Source organism: Neolamprologus brichardi, chromosome 23, assembly GCF_056152115.1.
Source record: "Neolamprologus brichardi isolate AB-2024 chromosome 23, ASM5615211v1, whole genome shotgun sequence".
Taxonomy (NCBI): Eukaryota; Metazoa; Chordata; class Actinopteri; order Cichliformes; family Cichlidae; genus Neolamprologus; species Neolamprologus brichardi.
Window position 1 is genome coordinate 9,904,159 of NC_142125.1, and position 22,153 is coordinate 9,926,311.

At 44.0% G+C, this 22,153-nt stretch overlaps 1 protein-coding gene across 1 annotated transcript; it reads left to right on the forward strand.

Annotated features, from left to right (window-relative positions):
* The first annotated feature begins 906 nt into the window (after window positions 1–906).
* wdr18 (WD repeat domain 18) lies at window positions 907–21,819 on the forward strand. Its single transcript, XM_087835996.1, has 10 exons — window positions 907–1,158; window positions 3,591–3,701; window positions 5,091–5,224; window positions 5,470–5,611; window positions 5,900–6,043; window positions 6,137–6,201; window positions 8,112–8,236; window positions 16,832–16,995; window positions 17,774–17,842; window positions 21,611–21,819. The coding sequence occupies exons 1-10, from the start codon at window positions 946–948 to the stop codon at window positions 21,737–21,739; spliced, it is 1,296 nt and encodes a 431-aa protein (XP_087692122.1). The 5' UTR covers window positions 907–945; the 3' UTR covers window positions 21,740–21,819.
* The last annotated feature ends 334 nt before the right edge of the window (window positions 21,820–22,153 follow it).

A 22,153-nucleotide genomic window follows, 5' to 3' on the forward strand; every position in this document is an offset into this window, starting at 1 on the left:
TGACCTGTAGGAAAAGTGATAAGGGCGAGAGCACTGTAATTGAAGTTGGTGCTACCAATTTCTACAGGTGTCCTTACAAGCGTGATAGGCCCATCACAGGATCAAAGCTTCAAGAACAGCTTAATAGTGATTATAGTAAGAAAGTCTCAGTTTAGTCTGTAAAGACAAGGCTTTCATTTACAAATTTGAGAGGTTGAGTTGGAGCAAAAAATCCATTGCTAAGATGTTAGAATAGAAAAAAAAAGCTTGCCTGACTGGGAAGAAGTTGTTATCGACTTATGAACCAATATTTGAGCCCTTCAGTTCATCATGCAGGATTTTTGTACGCCGTTGAGTGGGCAAAAGGATGGTTCATTAGTGTGTGACATCAGATGTCAAACGTCAGACGTGGTCTGATGATCTGGGGCTGTTTTTCTTCATCCAGGGTCGGTGATTTGTAAAGACAAAAATATACAGTGTATGTGTCCTGTTTTATTTTGAACTTGAAAACGAGGACACTGAGATTTGAACTCGTCCAAGATTTTTGTAGCGACACCTGCGGTGTCGAATTAAAACTCCTACGTGTTCTTGAGTTATCGCATTCAGAAACCTCGGTGGCCACGCTGGCCTCCCAGCAGGGGGGATGATCGTACCCCATCCGCCTTTTGTGGTTGAGGGGTAAAAATGTGCGGTTCTTAAAATGGAGGTTTAATTATGCAAAATATTCATATTTGCTTTCAGGTGAGTAAAAACCTGAATGATTTATCATTTGTTCAGAATGTTTGTATAAATAACGCCTCCCGTGCTCTAAGTTGTATTTTTACTTGTGTTAAATATTTTTGGAGAAAAACAGGTGTTTCTAAATAGAGCCTGTCCCTACATCTCCCACAGTGCACCGCGCCCGGACGTGACGTAACGGTCTCGGACGTGACGTAGAGTGTACAGCGGTGGCCGGTGTGTGTGTGGATGATGGCGGCTCCTCTGGAGGTCCTGCTGAGCAGCGATTCGGGGTCCCAGCTGTGGAACTGCACCGTGTTCGACCCGCACAGCGGCTCCAGTCTGCTCTCGTACCGTGGCGGGAACAGCGGCGCGCGCAGCCTCACGGTGCTCGGCGGGGAGTACCTGCTGTCCGCGCAGCTCGGCAAGAACTTCATCAACGTGTGGGAGCTGCAGAGAAAGGTAGGACAGAACCTGGCCCAGCTAAGCTCACCTGAGCCCACCTCGCTCAGTAGGCGAGAGTCACCAAAGTAACGCTCCGCCGCTCAGCGCGGACAGGGGCTCAAAAACCCGCAGTCCCTCTAAAGGTGTAAACAAAGCGCTTAGAAAGCTTTAGAAAAAATAGAGCCGTTGTCAGAACCACTGGAACCCCGTTTATCTGCCCTCACACATTACCTGTGTGATGGCTGCAGCTCAGCGTTAAGGAAGCTGATTCGTGAGTCCACGTGTTTTCGCAACACCTGTGTGTTAGTACACACAGGTCTTGTTGAGACATCCTACAGATGTGCAGTTTCTCCGCGAAGCATTCTACTTCGAAAGCGTGCTGCTCAAATGTAACATGGACACACCTGGTGGTACAGCAGATACGCAGAGCCGTTTTCAGAGTGTTGAGGGTGTGCTGCTGGTCACTGTGGTGATGGTCGCTGATCACCTGTTGTTTGAACCATGCTGATCTGTGTCTGACTTTCCCATGGCGGTTTCATCACCTCAGTTTGATATCCTCAGTTTTATCTGAATTTGGAAGCAGAAAATTAAAGGTCATCCAGGTCTTTGTTTTTAAGACAGTTCTGCAGTTTAACTACTTGGTGTGTGTTATCGGGCTTCATGGATTAGATAGTTGTGTGTCATCTGCACAACAGTGAAAATGTATGCTATGCCTTCTGATGATGCTGCCTAAGGGAAGCATGTATAATGTAAACAGAAGTGGTCCTAGCAATGAACCCTGTGGAACTTCATAATTAACCTTAGTGTGTGAAGAGGACTCTCCATTTACATGAACAAACTGGAGTCTATTAGAGAGATATGATACAAACCACTGCAGCAAAGTACCAGTAATACTTACATCATCCTCTAATCATTCTAATAGAATATTATGGTCAACAGTATCGAACGCTGCACTGAGGTCTAGCAGGACAAGCAGAGAGATGAGTGCACTGTCAGAGGCCATAAGACGATCATTTGTAACCTTCACTAAAGCTGTTTTTGTGCTGTGATGAGCTCTGAAACCTGATTGAAACTCTTCAAATAAGCCATTCCTCTGCAGATGATCAGAGATGTTTGACAACTACTCTTTCAAGAGTTTTTGATATGAAAGGAAGGTTGGAGATTGGCCTATAGTTAGCTAAGACCACTGGGTCATGTTCCACAAAATGCATCAACTAAGCTCCACGTCCTCCTATTAGAGGAGCAGCTGTGCTGGTGCCTGGAGGGGCGTTAAAGAAGTAGGACAATAAATTCAAATTTTATTTGTCACACACACAACCATACACAGTATGGCATGGGGGTGAAATGCTTGTAGCTGTACAATGCCCGACCATTAAATGACAGAAAGAAAAAAAAGTTTTACACTATTTACAATTTACAGGTTACTACAAAATTTACAAATTAACTTAGGAATTTACAGTAAAAAATGTGCAAATAGCAGAAAGAGATTATCAAGATTATAAATTATAGGAATTATAGGATTATAGGAAATGTGTGGTGGTGCGTGTGGTGATGTGATGTGTGTGAGAGTCCAGTCTTATAGTGATGTGCGTGGGAGAGTCCAGTCCTACACCTGGTTCAGGGCCCCAATAGCCTGGGGGAAGAAGCTCCTCCTCATTCTCTCTGTTTTGGCCTTAACGGAGCGGAAGCGCTTCCCAGACCTCAACAGTGAGAAGAGTCCATTGTTGGGATGGGAGAGGTCCATCATAATCTTCCTAGCTTTGGACTTGCACCGCTTGGTGTAGATGGACAGCAGGTCAGGGAGCTCTGATTGAATGATGCGTCTCCAGATAGTCTCCAGATGGGGCGCTCTCCAGGACCCGCTCAGGGACCTCAAGTAATCTGAACTGCTCAGCGCATAATGGAGATCATCAAATATTGTTTTCAGTTCTTGCTTTATTCTATTTAATCTAGTTTTATTTTGGTAGCAAAAATGTTATTCACACTGCGTTTCCTCTTTTAATTTCTCTGATAGACGTCTTTAAAGAAAATAAAAAGAAATGCTGCTGGAAATACCCAATCATCAGAAGCACACAAAGCGTCACAATAAAAATGTTTGCTGGGGTTTGTGTTTGTTTGTAATGTGACACATCAGAGCTCTGAACTGTATACAGCTCCATGAAGTGTGGTACCTGGATGGCATTACCTTAGGGCAACTGCTGCTGTGATTTGGTGGTGTATATAAATGAAATGGAATTGAAGTGAAAATTGAATGTCTGATCATGCTCAGAGCCTAAAGCAGAAAAGAAGATGGGCGGTTAAACAACAAGCTGATGCCCATGTTCTGATATTCATGGTCTCTGATAATCTCTGACTGGGCTTTTTAAATGTTGTTAAGCCAGCTAACAGAGTAAGCCTGGATATGTTGATCTTCCCTCGTAGACACACCCACTTGTTCTTTTGTTGTTCAGGATCAGCTGCAGCAGAAGATCGTGTGTCCAGGTGTGGTCACTTGTCTTTCTGCTTCACCTAATGGACTCTTTCTTGCTGCTGGAGTCGCTGAGGCCATTTACCTGTGGGAGGTGAGTCTATTCAAGCTCTGATTGGCTGAATGTAATTTATTAATTTTTAAGATCCAGTTTAGCCTGTGCTGTACAACTCAATTGGCAGACAGCATGATGCAAATCACAAGTTCTTTCAGTAACTCTACTGATGTGAAGTTACTGTTCAGCAGCATTCATTCATCCTGGTCACTCATCAATCAAGCGGTCAGTAATCAATCTGCCCTTTGATGAATGGGATTACACCAGTCTGTGACCAGTGTGATGAGGAGGTGCCAGGCTGTTGTGGCTCTGTGTGGTGTGTACAGATGCTAGTGAGGCCCCTGAATGTTCAGTTCAGTAAATAAACTGTTAAACATGTCTTGTTTTTTCAGACTTCAATCATCCGATCCAATATATGTTACACAAAAGAGAGTCAATAGCAGCTGTTTAGCATTGGCAGAGAAGATTTGGTTTGTCATGGGTACAGCCCACATAACTGAACTCTGTTGCTCAACCCATGAATGCCTTTTCTCTACAAATGTGGCACCATTTAAAAAAACCAAAACAAAAAAAACAGACTTTCCAATATTACAGGAAGAGTTGTTACCAAAAAGAAAATATTGACCAAACAGAAAGTTTAGAATACATCCATCCATCTGTTTCACTCTGATTTAATTTAGTCTTGCTGGGGGAGGAGATTATCTGAGCTATAGGTGACACCAGGTACACCTTGACAGGTCTCCAGTTTATCACAGGGTTAAGATAGAGACGGATCAGCACTCAGGCTCAGTCAGGACTTGGACTGGGGAAGGAACTCTGAGAACCAGGAGAGAACCCACACAAGAATAAGAAGCTCAACTACCCACATTCGTGTGGAGAAAAGATTCTCATATTCTTGTGTTCTCTGAAGAACTAACAGATAAAGTTAATCTGAACAAAAAACACGTCTTTAAGCATCTCCAGGTGTTTAACATATAAGCTCATTATTGACTTACTGACACCACAAAAAGCTGCTTAAATGATGCTGACAGAGGAGTTTAAGAAAGAGCATCACCATCTCAGAGCTCCTTAGCTGTTTCCATCCTGTTCATCACAGAGGTCACAGTAGAAGCTGAATGCACGGAGGAGGGTTTGGAAAGTGAAATGTGAACACAGGATTGGAGATCAGCTCGTGCTGTGCTAAGACTAACTCACTAAAACTGCTTCATGAGAACATCTGGACCTCCTGCAGGTTCAATGTTAGAATAAAGCTCCAGCAGACATATGGAGGTGATCAGAGGCTGAAGGAGCTGATTGGAACGAGGATTCAAACAGTTCAGGAAGAGCTTAGAGAGACAGTTCTTCCTTTTATGTTTTTGTCGTTTTGTTTTTTTGGGTTTTTTTTGTCTCTTTGTTCAGGTTTGTTTACTTTGTTTTCTCACTGACCAGGTGTGCACAGGTAAACTGCAGTCTGTCCTCAGTCGTCACTATCAGGACGTCACCTGTCTGAAGTTCACTGATGACAGCAGCCATTTTGTTTCTGGTGGAAAAGACAACCTGGCTCTGGTGTGGAGTCTGTCAAGGTGAGACATACCTGAAAACACATCTGGAGCGTTCTGGAGCTTTTAATCAGGACTAAGGTGTTTCATGACAAGAAGACAAATGGGAAGTCAGCCAGGAGAGAGGCGCAGTGTCCAGCAGGTGCAGCTTTAGCTGTGTGTGTGTTTTATAAAATTCAGACTTGCCTGGTAAGGTCGGCGCGTCACCTGTGACTCTGAGATGTGCCAGACGGATCTCTGACTCACTTACTCTGTTCACTGTGTTTCAGTGTTGTCCAACTGGATGTAAGCCACGCCCCTGAGCCTCGCCACATCATGTCTCGTCACTCTCTGCCAATCACAGACCTGCACTGCGGCCTGATGGGAGCTCAGGCTCGAGTCGCTACCGCCTCCTTAGACCAGACAGTGAAGGTGAGTTTGTGCACTTCTGCTGATGTCACTCAGCGATCCAGACAGCTGTGACCCACGTAAAGCGGACAGCTGATGATCTTCATCTCACCATAATCAAGAACAGGAGTTAGCGTGGTATTGAGGAGGAAGCTTACTTCGTTTAGTTTCTTTAAACAAGTTAGTGTCTTGAAACTGTGTCTGTGTCTGCAGTTCATGTAGTAATGGGTTAAATCGTACCAATCAGAGCTCAGCACAGTAAAATATCAGTCATCACAGTCTTAGAGGTGTTTGTTTCTGCTAATTGTCTAGGTATGGGAGCTGTCCTCAGGCGAGCTACTCCTCTCGATCCTCTTTGATGTGGAGATCATGTCTGTGACCTTTGACCCTGCTGAGTACTTCGTGTTCTGTGGAGGAAGTGATGGAAATATTTTCCAAGTGTCTCTGTGCAGCCAGGTGAGTCTGTCTCATTTTTTCACCCAATCATGTTTTGACTCCTCCCAGCTTTAAGGGGAGACGATAAAGTTTACCTCTTTGAACTGTTTGCAGAGTCTCGGTCGGGAAAAGTCGTTCCAGTCGGATGGCGAAGGGAATCAGGTGTTTAAAGGTCACAGGTGAGACAGCCGCTGGTGTTTGTTTGCAGGAATATGGTCGCATGACATCTCGTGTGTGTGTGTGTGTGCACGGAAACCAGCTTTCTTTTTTCTTCTTTTCAAAATAAAGTCTTACCCTAGAAGCTTTGATGAACCGTTTTTACCTTTTTGTTTAAAAGTGAGAAAAAAACTGTGTGGACGCTAAAGCTGGTGGGCCTAAATGTCACGCCACAGGTTCTTAGAATACGAGGGGGAACACGTGTTTCAGAAACCCAGGGAGGAGAGACTGAGCAGGTCTTAATCACACACAGTTTATTCCCTGAGGAGGAGACCAGGAATAAATAAACACAATTCTTTTGCACAACTTTTGCAATAAGATGTTCTTTGTACATTAAATCCCACCCAGTGCTGCAATAAAATTGTCCTACAACCCAAGACGAATGTTCCTTATATGTACAAGTTAGAGAGAGGAATTCCTCTTCTGAAGTTTGGATCACGTCAGCCTAGTTTCAGGAGGACGGGGAGAAACTCCCATCTCCGTCCTGTCTTTCTATCAGGCTCGTCACATCACAACCCAGCTGCGCTCCGCACTTGAGTCTCTCGCTAGCTGCTACTTCCCTCGTGGCACCGCCCTGTAAACAGACAGACACCGGACAGAAACGTCATCCGTGAAGCTGGCCTGGCTAATAGCCACGGTGACCCTCCCCCAACGTGGCTGCATCCGGCAAACAACATTGGAAGCCGTTTCACCTGGCGATCCGGTAGCATGTCCTTCTCTCCCACGCCTGGTTCCTCCTTCCTCTCGAGCCTGTGCCTGTCCTTTTCTTTTAACAAGTCTGTTCGACCGCTGATAGGCCACCTCAGGGCCCACCCACACCTCCACAGATGCTTTGTCTATTGTCCAACCATTTCACAGTGGATTATAACAATATTATACAAAACACAAAAATGATGCAAATAACATCAATACTACACATACAAATAAACGCTTAAATCAGAATAAAATGTAGCATAAAACAAAAACAAATTTCCACTGTGTGACAAGATGGAAATTTGTCTGTAAAGATTTATATCAGCGGATAGCCCTGGGTCATTTCCTGTTCCTTTTGCAGTACAAGTCTTGTTCACTGAAAGCAGAGGGTGAAAATCTGTAGAAACGACGGGATTGCTTCAATGAGTTTAATCTGACACCAACCATTTCTCTGTGGCGGTGACAGGAAGTGCGAGTATTTTCATGTGTGTGGAACAAATTGTGTTTCCGGTACGGTGCAAGGAGCGGCGCTGGTGATCACGTCGAGCGTTTGGAGGTCAGCGAGTCCACCGATAATTAACCTTCATCGTCTGTAACAGTCACGACATTTAAGCACAAAGTTAGAACAAGTGGGGCGGGGCTTCTGACGGAGTGTGGCTGGGGCTTAATATGAGTAGCAGAAAATTAAGAAACTTCATGTGTTGTACAAACAGTTTTATCTCCATGTTTGAAATAAATGAATAACATGTAGACCGTCACATGCTCAACAGGCTATGACCATGCCAGGCGACCAGTTCTTTATCACAGCAGAGTATTGTCCACATGTTTTCACGGTGCTTCTCGTCAGACTTGTGGGAGTCTGCTTGGTCTGAGGTGTGACATCACGGCGATAAATGGTGGTGGGCTGTCTCTTCATTAATTCCAAGCTCGCCAAGCAGTGGGTGTGGTAGGAAACATGAACGACCATAAACTGAAAACAGGTGTGGGGAAAACGACACGTGTGATGAAGAGCTCTTGTCTCCATCGGTGAAATAATCCAGATGGTAGTGAATAACACACACGTCAGAGGAAGCCCTTCTAACAAGTGTTTACTGTGGATTAACTTCAATGATCAAGGTTCAGGATGATTGTTGATTAGGGTTTATTAACTTTATTGATCGTGGTTCTGTGTTCTCCTCAGGAACATGGTGACGTGTCTCTCAGTGTCGATGGACGGGACTCTGCTGCTGTCAGGGTCACACGATGAAACGGTGAGACTGTGGGACATTCAGAGTAAACAGAGCATCCGCTGCCTCACACACAAAGGTAAGTCCCGCACCGTGTGACATCATCAGGGTTGAGAGCTTTTCTATCTGTGCTGCCTTGCTCAAAAGAAATCTCAGCTTGAGATCTACTTCTGGTTACATGTGGGTCAATGGAAGCTGCACTTTTAAGCTGTCACCTCAGGGAGGTGCTGTTTAAATGCCTCCTCCAGCTGCTGCTGGGTTATTAATGAGTGGTGACGCTGGCGGCGCTGTCTCCTCCTCTGGTGTCTGTTCGATGATGAGCGGCGGTGTGGTTCTGACAGGAACACGAGAAGGGACCTCCCCGCCGTGATCGTGACTGACATTTTGTAATTAACCAAATCCTCCGCGCCAAATTCGTCTCACTTCAAACGGCCGTCAGCGACCGTAATCCCTGCTTTGGCCGGATGCGCGGCTCACCCCCCCCCCTCCCGGTCACGTTTCTGCTCACAAAGAGCCAGAGTGAATTTAAAGAGAAGGCTTCATCCTCCATGACGACAACGCCTCAAAAGGATTCGTCTCAGCAGAGCAGATTCAGCTCCTCACAAAAAGGCGAGAGGAGGTGCTCGCTCTCAGCCCGTCTGATGATTTTACCTGACGTGTGCAGAGTCGGACTCATCGGCGTGATGAAACACCATAGAACATAATTCCTGCCATCTCAAACCTCACCTGCTGCTGAAGAATTTTTAACCTGGCTTCACTAAACATGACCAATGTGCTCCCCTCAGCACTGGTCTATGAGGAAACCAGTGTCAGACAGGTAGCGCTGTAGGTATGTCACAGAGCCTTTTTAACTGAGTGAAGAACGATCAGTGTGACATCATAGCGATGTCACTGATTAACATGCAGATGTTTGTCTGTAGGCATCATGCTGACGACCTTCACAGAAACCAGCGCCCTCTGTTGGGCACAGACAACAGGCGAGAGGTGGGACGCACCTGGATAGGTCGCTGTCTATCACTTTGTTAAAAATGTAAACTCACATGGCTCCAGGACCTTGGAGCACCCAGGAAGAACACAGGAACAGAAGGTGGTCCTCAGACATCTCCTCGCCATTTTTAATCAGTTATTTTGTTTCATTTGATTATGGTGAGAACAATGATGCCTCACAGGAAGTAGATCATTTGATGGTTGGGTTTGACTGAGGCAAGTCGGTGCAGAGGTCTCTGATCTGAGATGCTGTGATTGGCTCAGCATCACGTGATCCTCAGAGACGTCATTTGAGATCCGTCTACAGGTGCTAAGCTCAGAGGAGACGCTGCATCCCATCACTGTTATCGAACACATTGTGTGTGTGTGCGCGCGAGATTGATTATCTGAGCTGCTGTGAAATAAACCAAATAAAGTGAGAGGTTCATGAAGAGTTCATGAGAAGCGAGGAGGGGGAGGTGTGCATCAGTCCGAGTTCTCCTGCCTCCTCCGCCGTCTCTCAGCGTGTCAGATCTGCGACTGTTATAAAGAAACATCCATCTGACAGCAGAGCACCGCTCCTGCAGGCGACGAGGCGAGACCACCTCTCTCTGCTGCCGCCACCTCATCTCAGGACTCATTACCCCGAGGGGCTGCGGGGAGACACTGACAGCTCTGAGGGCTCCTGAACACATCGTACTAGAATAAAAAACACAGTGACACTTGAACACACCATGCTGCATTGAACCGTACACCTGAGCGTGACAGCATTTTCAGTCACTAACATCAGTGGCTCAGTTGAGTTGTCTTCTGCTCTGACTTTTCAGTACAAACCTCCTGAGTTTCACTGCTCGGGGATTTTATTTATGATGTAAGAGCAAGGACACCCTTCCGAGAGAAACCCTTAAACGATGTGTTAAAACAGAGCCTGCGGGTCCCCTAGAGATTTACAGTTTTTAATTAAATAACTGAGCATCAGCACCAGTTGTTATTATCATTCCACCTAAATTTTGATGGCTCAGTTGAGTTGTCTTTGTGGCGTTCCTGCAAACTGCAGGTTTTCTTTACATTTTTTCAACTATTAAACATGAAGCTGCCAACTCCATGGCGTAGCAAGCTGTCCATTCATGTGGCTGTAGGTTACTGTTGTAGTCGCCAGGTATTTCCTGATGTCATAGATCAGCTGTTTGGACGGTGTCCTTGGTGTGACGCGTCAGAGTCGCTTCCTGATGTGTTCTCTAATTGAGCTGCTGGATTTTTGTTGTTCAACTTAAAAAGGAACTTTTGGGAAGAGTTGGTGGGCGGGATTAGTGTGATGGCCATACAGGAAGGCTATTGCGAGGCAGCCCAACTGCAGTGCTGACATTTAACTGCTGCTTTTACCTCCCAGAGATTCATCTTCACTACAATCCTGAGATTTTTTGCTGAGACAAATCATCAGCAGCTGAATTATGATCAAAGTCTGTAAGAGAAACACAGACAGGAAGCTGACTCGCAGAAGAAAGGAATTATCATGATAGAGATAAGATAAATGATTTCTGTGACATCGCAAAACATGGAAGCTTTCATTTCAGCAGCCCACATTTGACTGACAGTTTCAATGATTCTCTTTTATGTTTGATAGTATTAAATTAAATGCAATGATCTCAGGAGTATCTCAGTAAACAAACGGCATTCAATGAAAACTTGATGAAGACTCACCACCTGCAGTTATCAGTGCTACTGATGGGGGGCGCTGTGCTCAGATGAAAGAATCTGACAGTTTTTAAGATGAGCTAAATTATGTTAGCAACTAATCTGCATACTTGCGTTACATTAACATGCCACTCAGTAAAATTAGGCTTTTGGTGAAGCTTTGACAGGTGGCTAGCTGTCTGCAATCAAAGAGGCCACGCCCCCAATAATGCAAACCGTTGTTTTCTAAAAACATTCTTCACCTGTACAGTTGTTGTGAAAAGAGAAATTATCTTTAGAGGCTAAACCAGTTTTTGTATCTGGTTGTAAACTTGTTAATTTTAACATAAAGATAGACTCACTGCTGCCTCTGCTGGACGGTAGATGAACTGCAGATTTATGGTATAAAAAAACAAAAAACTTTCCTTCAGCTCATGAAGCAGTTGATGTGATAAGTGTCTTTCATAGGTTTGTTTAGTGCAGGGGTCTCAAAGTGGCGGTGCCACTTTGTATTGTTGAATACGAACAAAATGATAGCAGAAGTGCTGCCGTGTGTGGCCAGAAAGAGAGGACCAATGTGTTTATTTGGTAGTTAAATGAAAGGCTTCAGTTAGTTAAGAGTGAAGAAAAAAATTGTCTTGTTATACAATATTTGAAATGAAAAAAACAAACAAAACATTTTCTGAAATATTTGAGGATTTGTGCTTTCTTGTTTGTTTTTTTGTATTACTTGAACACTAAAGTGGCTCTCCAGTGAGATGACACTGCCTGGATTGGCCCACGCCTCATTTAAGAGAGCCCTGGTTTAGTGGAATATCGATAAAACATCCAGGTGAGAGGCTCCGAACCAGCTGAGGGTGTTTCCTCAGAGTGTCTGCAGTGTGTTGGCAGCCCTTCAGCCTCTAACACACTCAGTCTGATTTATCTGTCGTTCTGGACCACATTTGGACCATTAGTGTAATTCCAGCAGCCGGAGCCAAGCAGACGATCAATATGTGTAATTGAGTGGGGGATAATTAGCACAACAAGCAGGAATTCTGCTCTGACTTTTCAGTACAAACCTCCTGAGTTTCACTGCTCGGGGATTTTATTTATGATGTAAGAGTGAGGACACCCTTCTGAGAGAAACCCTTAAACTATGTGTTAAAACAGAGGCTGCGGGTCCCCTAGAGGTTTACAGCTTTTAATTAAATAACTGAGGATCAGCACCAGTTGTTCTTATTATCATTCCACCTACATTTTCATGTTTAACTTTCCCTCAGCTTTGAACCCCCCTTTGCCTTTGTTTTACTGGGAGGACATCTTGGAGAAAATAAAGCCTTTCTTTATCATAGACACGTCATTCAAAGTTTAAATGACTAACAGGTGTTACAGGAAGTGTGCTAGACTTTTTAAAACTCATCAGGGACTGTAAGTGATGCCAGTTTTTATGGCTTTTCAAAATAAAATCTCATAAATATCAGAATAACCCTTCAATAAATGGTAGCAATCATGGAGAGACTCGGTGGTAGACACACACATTTACTTTGTTTTACCTTGAATCATTGTATCATTGACTTTCATATAAAAGCTCAAAAATATTTAAGCTGCTTTTTAAGGTTTATAAACACTTTCATTTTGAAGTCTATGTCTGAGCTTCTTTCGGCTCACCTGCAAGGTGACCTGGTGGTCATTATGTTTTGCTGGTGGAGTTTCTCACCCTGAGCATAGTCTCTCAGGGATTGGTTTTATTGAGGAGCGGCAGCTTAGTTGAAATCAGATGAGCTATCAGCTGCATCTGACCAAGTGTCTGACATGCCTGGGGACTGAACCCCCAGGACAGACTGCAGGTGTAAACCTGGTTCAGCAACTGCTTTTATACTTGATCTGGTGTTGGAATCGCCTGCTCTGGCTGATCGATGAGCCAGAGCAGTGTTTGAAAGTATTTTAATCACAAACTTTAGAGTATTAAACATTTAGCGTCATGCTAACCTAGGAGCCAATCAAACAGCTTGTTATTGTGGTTCTGTTTGACCTGTGTCCATATTTTAAATTGGCACATTATGTGTCTGGTGCTCTAGGTCAAAGATGAAGCTGCTGGCTCTCAGGAGTGGAGCTGTAATGTGTGAGGCTGTAGAAGTTTAACCTGCAGGCAAAAACATCTTGAACTTTATTTTTGAACATCTGAAGCTGGGGCAGCACGCTGCATGCATCAGAGTTTAAGGAGGTGGATAATGGAAAAGTTGATGGATGGCTGGATGGATGGGTGGGTAGATTTCATAATCGCTAAGCATAAGATTTGCTCTGGTGGGGAGGGGGCGTGGTGGGCGTGGCTCAACTCCTCATGGGAAACCTTCAGGTGAACAGACTCTGAGTCGTGGTCACACGGCCGTGGTTTTCAGTCTGCTGTAAACTGTTTTCTGAGCAGATAAAACATCTTCAGTAGCTGCAGTCGGACCAGTTTCACATTAACCTTTGAAAGACGCTGCCGCCGGCTGGTCTCACAGCGAGGAGCACGGTGAAGCGGCTGCTAGAGGTGAAGCTGGTACCTGAGTACAGGTGATAAAAAAGCTGTTTAGAGTGAACAGGTGAGGTCAGCTCGCTTGTTTCTTTCTGTGTCTAAAGGAGCCACTTCCTGTTTCGGGGCTCAGGCGTGTCAGTCCGCTCAGCTGCTTTGTCATCTCCCGAGCGATTTGTCATCCTTCAGGCTCTTAAACAGATCCTCGAGCTAATCTCAGAGAAATTAATTGTAAAAGTCCCCAGACAGGAAGTTAGAGTGACAGTGAGCTGAGGCGCTGAAGGCGGAGTGAATACAGAGCGGTGAGGTGGAGGTGCAGACGGCTGTTATAGAGGGCTGTTATGGAGGACTGAAGGTGGAGGCAGATGCAGTAAATCCGCTCCCACGCTGCGGTTTGGAGCTTCTGTTGGCGTGAAATGAGTCTGGCAGCGTGTCAGCGTGGCGGCAGATTTACTGATGGAGCACGCCTCGCTCAGAGCCGCACCTTTTGATTGGCTACAAGTGAAGGAAGCAGAGGAGATTAAAGGTGCCATTCCACTTCCTGTGTTTGTCCTGACCTGATTGGCTGTTGCAGCTGATGGACGAGCGTTGATGAGAGGTTGATGAGTTGCAGTGGGACAGTTTCTCAGAGGACCCGTGGTCACCGTGGTTGCAGATGGCACTTTAAACTGGTTCTCTCACTCTCTCTCACGCACACACACAGTGTCCTTGTCTCAATCAGCAGCCAGAGGAATCTTCAATAGGTGGAGGAGAGCCACCATGGACCTTGTTATTTAACCTTTGACCTCTGAATGTTTTGACCTCAATTGTTTTTGCCAGTGATGATGATTGGATTATTTAACTGCTTCACGGCGGGCCCTGACTGGACATTGGTCTGGAATATTCCATGATTTTCATTCATCTGTGCAGATCTTTATGGTGCTGGACGCCAACTTGCTGCTGCTAGAACCACCCGTTTGGAACAAAGCGCCACATTTCAGAGACATTTACGACTGACAGAACGTGCTCAGTTCATTCACACGCAGATCCTCCTGTTTCCGTTCTTCCCACAAAAACACATGAACGTGTTTGTGCAGACCGCAGCTGTCTGAGGGACTGATGCAGCGATCGCGGCAAAATTAGCCGAGGTCTGAAAACTTGAGGTCAGACATGCCTGACAGAGAACCTGTCATAGGTAGCGTTCATCAGGACCAAACACATCAGTGGTGTGATTTACCTGGTGCTAATCAGAATCGTGATGAATTTCGGGATCTTAATAATCCCGTCTGCTTCATGAGTCTCATTGATAAATGATCGTGTAGGTCATGTGACCTGGCAGCTTTTAGGAACAAAGTGAGCTTGCCCTTGCTGCAGAGCGCAGATGCAGTCATGTGTTATTGAGGTGATCGCCATCTGTTGATGTCCATCAGCTCCTCCTAATGTGACTTGAGTGCAGCAGCTTGAATATTTTACTGATGAACCAGAAGAACTTTAATATTTCACACAAGTTTCTCTGAATGTCCTTCACAAACTCAGACACTTTGCTCTATTTTCAGTTTTTAATACTCTTCATTTGTAGAACACCAAATCAAAGGCATGTGTGATGGAAACGTCAAGTGACAGTGGACAGCTTCTTCTCCTCCTCCTCCTTTCTCATGCTCCCTTCAGGGAAGGATGATCTGCCTCCATCTTCCCTCTCCAGCATCCTCTTCTGTCACACGGGCAAAGGCCTTTGTGACAGAAGAGGTTTGTTTGGGTGTGATCAAAAACTGATGGTCGTCAGTGCGTATTGGTTATGGGTCAACATGTTGATATTGTGTTAGTCCCAGAGGAGCTGACATACAGTATGCAATCAGGTGGTGGAGGTGAAGTCCTGGTCTGTCAATGAGGCTGTGTGTAAAAGTTTAAGCTAACTTCAGGCAGGCACATCTGATGAGGTTGATGTAATGAATGTTTGATGGTCAGGTCAGGCCCACTCGTCTCTTCTTGTTCTGTTCTGGTGCTCGAGAGAGGTTCTGTCAGTGTGCTGGATGAGGAAACACTGCAGGACAATTAAGGTTTTATCAGCCGCAGGAGCTGCTGAGAGCAGACCAACGAACATCAGTAGATAAGACCTGAGCACGTGCAGGAAACCGAGTGCCGTGTACCACAGAAAATCGTTTTGAGGTCAGTAAACACAACCAGAATTCATACAAGGGCACACGGGATTATAAGGGGCACTGGCGATTTTCAGAAAAATCAAAGGATTGATTTCAAGTGTGCCATATTTTCCAAAAAACACGGTAATAACGACGGCCCGCTTGCATGCTCTACCAAAAATAGTACTTTGTTGTTTATCTGATGGACAAAAGCTAAACCAGTGGTGTGGAACGTTCCACACCACTGAAGTTGCAGCATTTCTACAAACCAATTCTGGTTCATCTGTTTCATTCAACGATCTACTTTCGCCCTTCTCATTCTCCGTTGCCGACACATTTTTTCCGCCATGTGCGTATGAAAACAAAGGCACTGCGCATGGGCGTTTTACCCATATTCTATCCCGATATTTCATTTTCTTATCGTTGCCTGACATTATACCGGTATTACCGTGAACGGTATGATATGGCCCAGCCCTAGTTGTTACCTTATGTCTGCCGCTAGGGGTCACCTTTTTGGTTTTATGGTATGGTGTGTTTATGTGAATGTATTTAAGGTAGATACACATAATTAGCTCCAGGTGTTGTTATTCGGAAGGAGCAAACAGATTGTGACGCTGTTATGATAAATGATGTTAGATAAAGAGAACTGTGGAACAACAAATACAACTGCTGGAAGTGGAATAACAGCGGCATCGCGTCACTCCCGCCAACGAAAACCTCAGTGGCTTCAAGTGTAGGCTTAGTGTAGGTTACAAAACAAGTAAGCAAAAAACCCTAATTTTGTTTCACCTAAGTGACTTTTTAATCTGCAGGCTGTCATCATTTGCATGTTTCAGGTCGGTACAGTTTCAGCCTGGTTACATGACATCACTGACTTGCTTCCTGTTTCATCTAAGAGACTGATATGTTCTTGAAAGCCAAGATGACAGGAAGTGATGTAAACATGGCTTCAATGTTATTCAAAAACAAACAGCTTTATTTAAACAACACCGTGGAGCTATCACAAAAGAAGAAGAAACAGTTTTGACTTTCAGGAGCTCCCTACATCATCTTTATCACCCCGGCAGGGCGGAGCCTATCCCAGCTGCCATGGGGCAAGAGGCAGCATTCACCCTGGACATGTCGCCATTTACACCCGTGAATCACCGAGGAAACTCACGTGCACTCATCACCTTAGGGGTCATTGTCATTCAGCTAATGTCTCTGGTCAGTTGGCCCCTGATTAGCCGGTTCCTGTTCATACCTATGACCTAATGGTTAATGAGCTGATGATGTCATGAGTGATGTGGGGTTAGCAGAGGATCATGCGTGTTGTAGAATTTACACAGGAAGCAAAATTTCTTCTGTAGTGATTATGTCTCTCCATCCACAAACGACACTTCCTGAGCACCACGACATCACTTCCTGTTTGTGTGTTTAGGGCCAGTGACAAACGCCATCATCACGCCAGCTCCCGCTAACATGTTCCTGCCTGACAGTCGGCCTGCCGTCCCTCTGCCACGCTTCAGCCGACACCTGCATGCCTCTGAGAGCGACGGCGGTGAGCCGGGGGAGGTGTGTGTCCGCCTCAGGCTCCACACACAGGTGAGTGCTGCCTTTCTTCCTAGTGTCTTCCATATTTGCGCTTCCTGTTTACAGAAGTAAAAACCAAATGAATGTCTGAGCAGTTTATTTTCATAGATGGGAGCCACAACAACAAGAAATTCCGACATGACAGGGTAGAAATGAAAACACACACACACACACAGGTGAACGAAGGAGCTGTGCAGGTGAAGGCTGAACGTAAAGATGGAAAGATCAAACACAATTCAAGGAAACGTTTAAATAAAACATGAAGCTGCAGCTCAACCACATCGATCCCTCTGAAGGAGGAAGGTGACATAGACATGCACAAATGCATACACAATGAGAGGGAAACTTTCATAAGCATCCTCAGAACAGTTTATGCTAATAAGACAGAATCTAATACAGGCTGAGACACGCACACACACACTCTGCTGTAATGACAATGGGTTTGAAAAATGCGTGTGTTTGCTGGCGTCTCAGTGGGTAAGCAATAATATCAATATTTACAGCTTTGATTGCCTGACGGGTCACAGTGCTCTGTCACCAGCGTGCCTGCTAACATTGTCAGTCCTGTTTGGAGTGTTTAACATCGTTTAATTGATCAGTTCTCAAGACATACATTTTTAGATGTCTTCATCACCACATTCACACAGCAGTGCTAAATTTTATTGCTAAATTATTTTTGTAATTATGGTGGAAGATTTCAGTTTTATTTTGAAGTAACAATCTGCACATCTCACCTAAAGCTGATACATCGCAGGTTTTACATTGAAGAGGTTTTTCTGTTTGTTTACAGGAGGAGGAGGAAACGTACCTGCAGAAAGCTGACACGCTGAACTCGCTGATGAACGCCGTGACTGAAAAGGTGAGAGGGGCCGAGGTTTCGTCGAGTGTTGGTTTGCATTCTGACAATCCCACAGTTTAACTGGCCAAGGGTCAGAGACAAACTGACTGTGAGCCTGACATTCCTGTCAGTCTTATTGATTATTGATAGCAATGGTGGTCAGAGATGGTGTGAAGCTGGCAGCTCTATTGGTCAGCCCTGTGTGTGTCTGGAGTGTGGGGTCAAAGTTCAGACTCTGAGACTGCCTCAGTTCAATTCAGTTTTATTTATACAGCGCCAAATCACAACAACAGTCACCTCAAGGTAGTGGTCGGCGATATGAGGAAAATCTAATTTGCATGATATATATATCATGATATATATCATGATATGTTTAAATAACCTACAAAAACAAATGTTATTATCAACCATTTAGTGCCTAACACTGCATCGGTACACTCATTCAAATCGACAATTCAGTGATTTTCATTCATATTTTTTGTATTAAAATTTTTATTTAACTATGTTTTTTTACCATCCGTTGTACACAGAGGTTTTTAACAAATGACAATCCTGGGACAGTTAAGTCTCTTTCGGTGGTCAACACTAGACCTCTTAACAAACAAACGCAAGATCACAGCAACAAAAACATCAAACAAGAATTCACAAGTAAAAATAAAACAAACTTTTGTGCTTATAACATTTAAAATTTGTAAAATAAAAAATATAATGATCAACAGAAACAAAAGTCTAGACAGTCAGTATAAAAACGACTGACCAAGAGCAATTACAGGTATCAAAGCTGGTTTTCTTCACGTTCACATGCAGAGTTTAAAACATTTTGGACGACACTGGGTTTTGTAGTGTTTTTCATGCTGATTTCAAATCTGTGTTTAGTTTTTCCCTAGCACGTACAGTTTTTGTGATAATGCTAGTTATATTGCATAATAGTTGGTATAATTAGCCTAAACATGTAACCAGATTTAACAACAGTTCCCTGTGTTTTATGTTACATACGGCATTAATTGCAATTGATTTCAGTTGTTACCGTGCCTAGATTGTATTACTCATCCAGACAGTTGCTCTTATGTGTGTGGTTCATTCAAGACAAAAGCATGTCTCCCGATTACTATAGACCTTAAGAAGAAATATACAAATACAAATTGTACTTTGGCTGCCCTCTGGGTGACCAGGATAAATCTTGGGCTCAACATGTCATCTGCAACAGTTGTTCCAATGGACTGCAGCACTGGCTAAATCTGTGAAAGGCAGCAATGCCATTTGCAATCCCGATGGTGTGGCAGGAACCACGAGATCATCTCAACAATTGCTATTTTTGCCGTGTGAATACAACAGCATTCTCATTCAAAAATAAGCACAAAATTGTATACACCAGCCTGGATCTGCAATAAGGCCTGTTCCTGTGCTGCCACATGATGGATTCGCTTCTGTAGAAGGTGATGAGAAAACGGTCAAAGTGCCTCTGGTTACAATCCAGAGCCATCAGATCCGTTCTGGCTGATGAAGATTCAGAACCAGAGACTTTTAAACAAGCAGAGCTGAACTATCTCGTTCGTGATCTAAATCTGTCGAAAGACAAAGCAGAACTTCTTGCTTCGAGGCTTAAGCAGAAGCATTTGTTTGCCAAGGGTGTTACTGTAACTCACTACAGTCATAGTTGAAGTCATAACTTGACAGCGTTCTTCACAACTGACGGCTCAATGTGCCATTGTCATGACATCAACAGACTCTTCAGCATGTTCCAACTAAATGGTGTCTTTTCATTCTTTATAAAAAAGCTCGAAGGCACTCCTACTCCATAACGGAAATGCCAAACCAAGTGTGCCGATTGCCCATTCTGTTCATCTAAGGGAGTCCGATGACAACATGAAGACACTGCTTGAATCATTTGGGTATAAAACTCATTAGTGGAACATCATCGGTGGTGATCTGAAGGTGATTGGTATGTTGACGGGAATGCGAGGAGGATTCACCAAATACTTTCACAGAGGATTCACCGAATAGTTTCCTGTGCCTGTGGGACAGCCGATCTACTGTGGAACATTATGTCTAGGGTGACTGGCAGCCACGAGATGCCTATGAGCCAGGAAAAAGCAGTATCGAGTTTCTGCCTCTGGTTGAGCCGCGTAAAATATTTTTGCCGCTTCTCCATATCAAGCTAGGCTTGATGAAGAATCTTGTCGAGGCCGTAGGCAAAGGGAATGCATGCAGCTTTCATTACCCCACTGAAAGGTTTCCAAACATAAGCGGTGTAAAAATGAATGAAGGTTTATTTATAGGTCCACAGATCAAGTCCATTTTGCAGAATGAAGGCTTCAAACAATCTCTCTCAACAGCCGAGTTCAAAGCTTGGGAGGAATTGAAGTGGCAAAAACTTTCTGGGCATCCACAAGTTTTCTGCATACATGGAAGGAGTTCAGCTTCTGCTTGATTCCTACCAGAAACTGGGCTGTCGCATGTCACTGAAAATAAATACACTTCCTGCACGCAGGCCTCAAGTTCTTTCCAGAAAATCTTGGCATGGTGAGTGATGAACAGGGAGAGTGTTTTCATCAGGACATTCAGTTAATGGAGCGTCGCTACTAAGGTTTCTGGAATGAGAGCATGATGGCCGACTACTGCTGGACGCTGTACCCTGACAATCCAGACACAGTGTGCACAAGAAAATCATATGCTAAGGATTTTTTTTGAAGAAACAGTGGTAGCTGACTGCCACTGATCATCATATCTATGCCACAGAGCGCGCCTGACTGAAAATATTGAAACAGTTGCTTGATTGGTGCCTGTTTAATAAAAACTGCGTGAAGGTCCATTGCAAACTAATATTACTCATAATTCAAAATTATCTGGCTGATGTAACTGAAATTTTTTGAAAGCAGACCTGAAATCAGCATGAAAAAACAGTTTAGAAAAGTGTTTTGTGGTTTCTGATGATTGAAAAAAAATAAATAAATAAAATTGTTGACCTGTGTAGTTTTACGGCATGTTTTTGCAAATTACTGCATTTTGTGCAGCATTGTCCTTGTGAAATCCAAATGACAGTGAGTCTGAAACTCCAGCTGTTGCTATATTTTCCCCTGTCTAGTAGTATATAAATGCGCATGCTCAGCCCAGTGTGGCAGGTAGAAAATTTTGGGGTGGGGTGGGGGTTAATGATGCATTGGCAATGTGTGTGAGGAAAAAAATCTCAGTGAATTATATGCAGACAGCTTAATATTCCCATGGCAATTTATACTCGATGGTTACAATAAAGCCACTTTAACCGTTGTATGTGGAAAAACTTGATATATTGCACACACCTACCTCATGGTGCTTTATATTGTAATGTAAAGACCCTACTATAATTGAAAGAAAACAGAATACCTCACCAATCATATTGACCCCCTATGAGCAAGTAGTTTGGTGACAATGGGAAGGAAAAACTCTATTTTAAAGAGAAGGAACCTCCAGCAGAACCAGGCTCAAGCTGTACTGCAAAAACCCTCCATTTGAAACTTAATGTCAGGACTGAGTCTTTTTAGAACCACAACTTTCACCCCCTAGTCAGTGGCCGCATGTTGAAAGAAAGCATGTTGAAGTTGCAGTTACTGTTGATGATGATAATGGGGGCAAACACCTCCTAGCGGCAGGATCATCTGGTGCAGAACCAGTCATGTCTTGTATTTAAAGGGACGGGAAAAAAGTGTTTTTGGTGAGCTCGTTGAGCAGAGGACGATGTTTGGAGACAGATGACAGAGATTGTTTTTTTCCTGTGATGTGTAATTGCTTGTTTTTTGTTTGTGTTTTCAGTCGGTGTTTGGTGATGGCGAGAACACGAAGGTTAGAATCGCTGAGCTCGAAGAAGAAGTTCAGACTCTGAAAAAAATGAACAAAGATTTGTATGATTTCTCCAGCCAGATGCTCACCAAACCAACATAAGTGCACTCACACACACAAACACACACTGTGATGGGTTTTTTGTTTATTTGTTTTTCTACAAAATAAAAGTTTTTGGAAAACTTCCTGTGTGTGAGCCTATGATTCCTTCTGGGTGATTCTGGGTCACGTGCCGAGACTGATTCAGGTGATTTTCAGACTTTGAACCTTTAAAATGTTGTTTAACAGTCATTGACATGGGTGGATCTGTCTGTGAACACGAAATGTAATCAGATTATCTTTAGATTACACTTGTTACTTTCAGCAGCTGCTTCTTTAAACTCGTCTCGTTTAGAAAGTCATTTCAGCTATCCATTTTTACTGAGATATTCACACCAAGATCCAACATTTGTCCATCATAGTGACCAATAATCAATCAATGATCAGCCTGATAAATGACTGATCACAGGGATGTAA

Excerpts from the sequence above, each read along its gene's own strand:
- wdr18 (XM_087835996.1), top strand. The coding sequence starts at position 946 with ATGATGGCGGCTCCTCTGGAGGTCCTGCTGAGCAGCGATTCGGGGTCC. Across the intron at positions 5,225-5,469 it reads CTGGTGTGGAGTCTGTCAAG|TGTTGTCCAACTGGATGTAA; the intron begins GTGAGACATACC and ends ACTGTGTTTCAG. Across the intron at positions 17,843-21,610 it reads TGAACGCCGTGACTGAAAAG|TCGGTGTTTGGTGATGGCGA; the intron begins GTGAGAGGGGCC and ends TTGTGTTTTCAG.